Source organism: Nelumbo lutea, chromosome 8, assembly GCF_056320005.1.
Source record: "Nelumbo lutea isolate HS-2025 chromosome 8, American lotus-T2T, whole genome shotgun sequence".
Taxonomy (NCBI): domain Eukaryota; kingdom Viridiplantae; phylum Streptophyta; class Magnoliopsida; order Proteales; family Nelumbonaceae; genus Nelumbo; species Nelumbo lutea.
Genome location: NC_142691.1, coordinates 1,252,468 through 1,259,960, shown reverse-complemented (window position 1 = coordinate 1,259,960; position 7,493 = coordinate 1,252,468). Strand labels below are relative to the sequence as shown.

General features: G+C 37.4%; 1 protein-coding gene across 1 annotated transcript; it reads right to left on the bottom strand.

The window, feature by feature from the left end:
* Nucleotides 1–444: 444 nt before the first annotated feature.
* On the bottom strand, nt 445–4,531 carry LOC148842094 (protein AAL-toxin resistant 7-like). The gene is made up of 2 exons (XM_088956793.1): nt 1,727–4,531; nt 445–806 (listed from the first exon to the last, which is right to left on the bottom strand). Exons 1-2 carry the CDS (start codon nt 2,944–2,946, stop codon nt 758–760), a joined length of 1,269 nt encoding a protein of 422 aa, XP_088812919.1. The 5' UTR covers nt 2,947–4,531; the 3' UTR covers nt 445–757.
* Nucleotides 4,532–7,493: the final 2,962 nt, after the last annotated feature.

The following is a 7,493-nucleotide window of genomic DNA, read 5'->3' as shown; positions in this document are numbered from 1 at the left end:
TCCAACTTCACCTGTTTCTGGTGCATCAGAGGAAAAAAATGAGGCCACACGAAGAATTCAAAAATAAACTCCTTTGGTATTTCCTTTCTTAACCACCATTAATGGATTCCATTCTTCAATGACAGCACTAATTGTAGTTATAGCCTTGTAGGCCCAAATGCCAGGACAAGCTCAAACTTAACGATTTTAACTTCTTAAATAACCACCGTTAAGCCTTTTACTTTTTCTAGGATCTGGCATGCTCTCCAGTCTCCTCTACGAGATTAGGGCTTTCATCCACAACCATAACCAGAATCGCATGTATAGTAAGGTGCCAGCCAAGATCTCCTGTTGGTTATAGTGGAGACTAAGGATCAAATCCACCTGGGTTGGAGGATGAGCTACCTCCCATATAGTCTTTCAAAAGATATTAAAAAAAAAATCGCCGATGGCAGCATTGCAATCTCCAGCAAAAAGGCCCAAAGGGCCGTTTTCATTCTCACCCTAAAGTCTATTATTATTATGTATTTTTATTTGTTACAATAACAAGAAGGAAAAACAGAAAGAAAACTTGAGAAATACATTCCGTTTAAACATTCCAAGGAAAGATAATATCCTTCTTTTCGATTCTCCTTTTCTTTTTCTTTTTCCTTCCTTTCTTCTCTACATTATTTGCATTTATTTTCTCCTTCCTTGCGGCTTTGACATCTTAGCAGAGCCTTCTTAGGAGCAAAACAACACCAAAGTTAAAAGATTAAAAAAAAGAAAGTGTCAATTATCAGACAATCCACTCGCCATCCATTCCATCAATTTCTCCAATATCCATGCTGCAGAGAAAAACAAAATTCAATGTTAGAGAGAGAGAGAGAGAGACTATTGAGTCTCCAAAACCCGTATCAATCATGCAACCAAAGTAAGCATCCAAGACACGCTACGATGATGGTCATGTTCCTCTCTTAAGCCTCTACGGTGTCTACCCTACCCGCCCATCACTTCGATTTTGCTTCCTCTTGGGCCAGGGCCCATTCTTAAGCTAAAATCGTGAGGTCTATGCTTTGTAATATAGGTGGTGTTTGGAAGTGCTTCTTATTTTTAAATGGGCTTTTCAAATAAATACTTATTAAATATGCAGTTTATGAGTGTTTGGTGAAAAAAACACTTATTTTAAAAACAGGATAGTATAAGTATTTTAAGAATAAAAGGACAGGCAACAAAACAAATAAATGCTTCTTTTAAAAAAGCCCAAAATTTTTGTTTCTTCAAAACGGTCTTATTTTGGTGAAGAAACACTTATTGGGCTTTGTTTTGTTTTTTTTTTTTTAACCCAAACGCCCATTTCCACTTATTTGGGTGTTTTTGGCTTCGTTAAACACTTACAAACTCCCAAACATAGCCTTAGAAGTAGTTACCGACGGACCACAACCAGAAATTGACGCGTCTCATCCTCATTCAATAATCAGTACTCAATACTCAATAATTCGTTCGCTCTTTTAATGAACAATCCCGCTGCTGCAAGCTGCAATTGTGTAGCTTGAGAATTTTTATTGGGCCACGCACACGCTCATCTCGAATGCATGTGGATACAGACATACAGTGGAGGACCAGACCAGGATTTCCAATAGAATGATAGAACGGATTTTTGCTTACTAATGCGTATCGTAATCTCTTAATATGACTTCTCACCAAACAAGGAAATGTAATTAACACAGACAATTAAAAGTTGAGAAATTCTTCAGGAATAACTTACCATGGCAACGCAGGATCTTCTTGTACATAGTCCGCTGGACCTGGACGGTAATCCTCCAATTGCTGTTGTAAGTTACAGTTCTCGTTTGCGTTCAACCAAGATGGGAATTCCATCACCTCATCCAATAAATGAAACCCCTCATCTTCTCTCTCTGCTTTCCTCTCCGGATCGATCTCCATTGTCTTCAAGAACTTAAACCACCACGCTGATGTTACTAAGTTCAACCTGTCATTCCACTCCATCTGATGCTGCTCCCCAATCGATCTGATTTCCGCCATTTCCTCGTCATCCATAGCAGGATGTAGGCCTCCCGTCTTGATACCCGAATCAGTAACGTTGGCAGTAATTGGAAGTGTATCCGGCGATATTGCAGCCAAAGGTACTTCCAAAGAAGAAGAAGATAATGATGAATAGAGTGATGGATTGTTGAAATTGTTGTTGTTGCTATCGGTGCTGCTATTATTGTAGAGAGTGGCATCCAAGTAATTGAAATCATGGAAGTTGAGATTGAGGCCAAGGGGTTGCCTGGGGAGGATGAGATTCAGAGTTTCAGTGGTTGGAAATGGTGCAATAGGGGGAGAGCCCCATGAGAAATTATTAGGACATGAGACAGATGAATTGGAGAGGTTGTCTACATAAGTAGAGAATTTGGTGAGGTCTGACGGGTAGATTCTAGGGTTTCTCCTGGATTTCGTCTTCTCTTGTTGTAGCAAACATGGTTGAGGTGGAGGGTGGAGTGTTTGTGATGGTTGTTGTTGCTGATTATTTGATGGTGATTGTTGCCGCTGCTGCTGCTGCTGCTGCTGCTGTTGCTGGTCGTTGGCCTGTTTCATTGCCGCTCTATGAAACTTAAGTGCGGTCACAATCTCTCTCCTAGCCTCAGCCATATTCAGCAGCCTCTCCTGATAAGGCCTACTGGTATGGAGTCTCCTCCTAACTTGTTTTCTGGGCTGTAGAGACAGTTGGGGTTGATGGGCTTGTGGAGTTTTACTGGGGCCTTCATTATTAAATTTTGGGAGGTTTTTGGGGAACCCATCTCCATCCACAATGTCGGGGGCTATAGGGTTAATACCAGTAGGGTCTTTGGTTTTTGAAGAGGTTAACTGTTTGACAAGACTACGGATGTAAGCACCAGACAGCTGAGGCTCTTCTTTCAGCTTTCGAATTCTTTCTATTTCCATTCCTCCTTTGCTCCCTTGCTTCGTAGATCGACTCCTCATATCTCTCTGCCTGCTGCTTTTCTGTTGTTCTGTTTTTACTTTTGCTCTCTCTCTCTCTCTCTCTCACCCACTCACCCCACACTTTTGTCTCTGGTAAGTGGTATCAAGTGAAAACGGGATGGAATGTAGAGAGGTCGGTTGGGAGAATCATGGTTTGATTTCCCTTCTCTGAAGACTGGAGGCAAAGAACAACACGGCAAAGGATGCTAGAGAGGGTGGGGGGTCTCACGGGTATTATAAATACTAAATAGCTGGAGACATCGATTCTCAGTCTTCTTTATTTTAAAATAAAAACAAAAACAAAAACAAAAATTGAATGAGATTTTCTTTTCCGTTTTTGGAAAAGTTTAGATTGTTATTTGAGGCTTAAATGTTGGCCTTAAATGGGTGGTTGACAGGATGACCTTTTCTTTTTCTGTTTCTGATAAACAACCTATCAGAAGATCCCCTTAATTCCATTTCTGAGAATCTAGTTAATTACAAATGAGTAATGACTAATGACCAGACCAGCTGCTGAGAATGAATCCCTCTATTTCTTCATCCAAGATTCCAAGCCAAGCAGCATGATACGGTTCCAATCAATACCCGACTCCATTATCCGGATATGGATGGATCATGGATATGAAAGAAAAGCCAGCCATTCATATAAGTTTGTTTTATTGAAATCTACAAGGAAAGCCAATACTACAAACAGGAGACTAGGGTCGACCGGAGCGGATTGAATTTGGATGTTATCCAATCCGAATTAAGATGCTGACATGATAGTCCCGCAAAACCCATCTGACATACAAAGAGAAAGATTGGCATTGCAATCTTCACTAATACTTTTCCTATACCAGGTTGCCCTTTACCCCAGATAAGTGAGATAACTCACAACTGATAAACATTGGCTATTTTTGTTCTTCTAGAAATGGTTACAAATTTACAATTGAATTGACTAGAACGCCCATTCCAATGCCAACAAGAAACCTTGTTCTGATAAGGATCCCTGCGCAACTGTTATACTCATTCCCCGGCCCATCACCTCTCTACGTTGCTACAGCCTACAGAATGGGTGGGTTTGTTTTTTTATCTGTACTACTCGCTCCTTTGTTAATATAAAACCGCATGCACCATACACCACATATCTAGAATATTGTGAGTGAATTCAGATGATTGCTCGTGTTGACATGTCTTCGATGAAGATGCATCTATAAGCATTTCAATCTTCAAAAGGGCTGCCCTACAGGCTACAGGCTACAGCCAGCTAGGTTGTACACACGATATTCCAATTATGTGGTATTAGATGCAATAAATTATGGGGGTTTAGTTCTGGTCATTAAAGGCCTTGATTCAATTACATTTACATCAAGTTGGGATCAGTGGGTTTTCCTAAACAACCTACAATATCATCTGCCAATCTGCCATGTGGAGGGGATGACGTGGCCAATGGGATCTATGTACCAAGTAGGTGGGACCTCATGGATTGACCACCTTCTCAATCCTCCAATGCACAACTTCCCTCTACCCCACCATTTACTATAGTTGTTTTCTGCAAACAATATTGCCTATTGAAGGTTTTAATATTTTAATATTAAACTTGTCCAGACTCCAGACTCTTGAAAGATTATTTTATTATGCATTGCTCTCTGTGGTCTGTGCAGCAAAAATTAAAAAAAAATAAATAAATAAAAAGTTTTGGGGCTCAAATTTACTTCATGAATAGAAGTAATTAGTCAGAGGAAATTGTGGGCCCATTACCAATTAGTCACAGTCCTCTTCTCTAAAGAACCGGACTGGCATGTCCACTCCTGACTCCTACAGTCCCACTACATTATATGAGAAAACTGTATGCATGGGACCAGACTTCCTCATAAATGTCAGCAAAAAAGAAGAAAGAAGAAGAATCCCCATTGCCGTTGCAAACTATTCTTCCTTTTAGTTCCTTCCTGCTTTGTTTTTTTCCTTCACATTTGTTATTTAACTTTTTTTTTTTTTTTGTGTGTGTGTGTGTAATTTCCAAAGTTGAAATACAACAAAATTGCAGAAAATGATTAAGGTCTATTTGTGAAACAAGGAGTTTTGGACCTCCATAATCCACACAATATGTTAAAGGACAGAAAAGAAATAATAATCTATAATCGTACATCTCTCCTATTTTAAAAGGATTTTATTTTTTTTTTTTCTCCTCCCTTCTTTTCCCCAGTTTCTTTTACCATGTTTTTTTATGTTTTTACCTCTCCTTTTCTATTCGAATTCTAATTGGTGGTGGCAGAGGCATGGTTTCTGTATCTTTTAGCAGAGCCCATGCAGCAATAACAGTAGAAGTAAAGCCGGGAGATGGGAATTCATTACTGCTTTAAATATAAATAAATAAATAAATACATACACTTCTTCACAAAATAAACTTTTCAGGAAAGAACTACTCCACTACATATTCATGTAAAACAGATTGCACATCTGTCACTTTTAATTCACACTTTCAAGTGTTGTACAGTTGGGGAGGATATGCATCATTTCACCATTTTCGTCTCTTTTTTAGGTTTAAGATACATTTGTTTTAACTTTCAACTTTCAACGTAGGAGGAATGAGAAGAAGTTTTGAATTTTTCATTTCCCAAACACTACCCCCATACAATTTATCGGATTGAAAGGTTGATCCTAATTAGTAATTACTAATATCTTATCTTAACTTGGGATTTTATAGATTATTTAGAGTAGAAACAATTGGAGTTTTTCTAATTGTTCCATTTTAATGTTCTTCTTCTTCTTTTTTTCTTTTTTCTTTTTTTTTTGCAGAATAAAATAATTAGAATGACATTTTGACTTATAAATTTATAACAAATGTATGTTTTATCTTCTACAAGTTTGAGATTAGGAAAGAAATCTTTTGTTTCGTATACCCACAACAATATTATGCATGATTCATTAGTCTATTGTTTAATTATCTGAAAAGTCATTAATTCTAGGACATTACCCTGCTACTTGAACTACATTCGGCCATTGGAAAGTCATTAATATATAGGAGCCCATGTTGAAGGTAGAAAGTAGAAACCAGAGTGTTGTTCTACACAAATCGCGTACATGAAAGCTTCTGAGACTTACGAGAGAATGGTATACAAAATCAAATATTTCTCCGTTATAACTAGATAAAAACAGAACAATAAGAAATAAGAAGGATAATGGACATTCTGTCCTTGCATGAACAGTGACGTCTCTGAAGCTAATGGACAAATAATGGATGAAATCAAACAATTACATCTTGATCTATAATACATCCTTATTCCATACACAAGATATAAGAAAAAATATAGCATCCAAAGATTTCTTTTACCAGAAGGAAGCTTTGTAGATAGCACTTTAATTCAAATTAAGAGATTACAGCGAAAAGCAAAATCCCATGAACCAAGTAGGGAAAAAAATTAAATGAATCGACATATCCTCTAAATTAAAGGAGACTACAAAAAAAAAAAAGTAGTCCAAAATGATGTCAAAATCTTGTAAATGAGATGTCGGTTAAAAGACTAATGTTTGTAATGTGTAATACCAGTATCTTGATTCTTGAATCAAAATGGTTGACCAATTTGCACTAATCTTTTCATGGTTGGCTACCCAGTTACATCTCAACATCTGATGAGTAAGTAGAACAGAATAGTATAGTCTGAAGGTTATTATTTTATATTTATATATAAATATATATTATTTGTCAACATGAGAAGAAAAAGGAAAACAGACCTGTGTGGATAACATCAAGCAAGGATGCATGGCTTCTTTCTGAAAAAGAAAAAAAAAAAAAAAACCCTGGTTCCGCCAATCGCTTCAAGAGCAGAGTCTTGAGATAAAGATTGACTTCAACGAATGACATTAGCCCACGAAACCCTTATACAAGCTCAAACACACAACTCTCTCTGGAGCCTGGATTCCATTCATACTGCTGGTAGTGGTGAGAAAAATCTGTTAACCTTTTATCTGATTTTACGGATAGAGTCCCCAGTTTGAGTGGGAAGAAAAAGGCAATATTAAAATGAAGAAATAGATTCGAGTGGTATCTTTCAGTCACTGTGGGCATGCAGACCTGGTGGTTTCTGAGGGAGACTGTTCCCTATTTCCTTCTCTCCCAATTCTAAATTCTCTCTCTCTCTCTCATTTTTAATACAGAAATGCTTGTTTTTTACATTTTTTTTATATAATTGCATGCTTGCTTTCTATTGAATGAATGGTATTGGGTCCTTTTCATGAAGTTGTTGAATGAATGGTATTATTATTTTGTTTATTTTAACATCTCTATCTCTCTCCCTAATTATGTATTTGTTTTTTCATTTTTTTTTTGAAGATACATTCAAACTCTTCTTAATCCTAATTCCAGTTTGTGGGGGATGGGTCAGATGGGACTCCATTCCATTGCCGTACAGAGTTTTAACAAATTTGCAATTTTCCAAGGCAGTTTGTATTCTTATGAGTTTTGATCAACAAAGGATCTTTATGTAAAAAGTGATTAATTTAAGACATAAACGAGTATAGGGTGGGTTGATGTTGTTGGAAGCTGAAAGGACCAAATGGGTCCTCAC

Bases quoted from the DNA above. Each gene is read 5' to 3' on its own strand.
- LOC148842094 (XM_088956793.1), bottom strand. From the start codon at position 2,946: ATGAGGAGTCGATCTACGAAGCAAGGGAGCAAAGGAGGAATGGAAATA. The intron at 807-1,726 runs GTAAGTTATTCC...TTTTCTCTGCAG, and splicing joins GAAGATCCTGCGTTGCCATG to CATGGATATTGGAGAAATTG.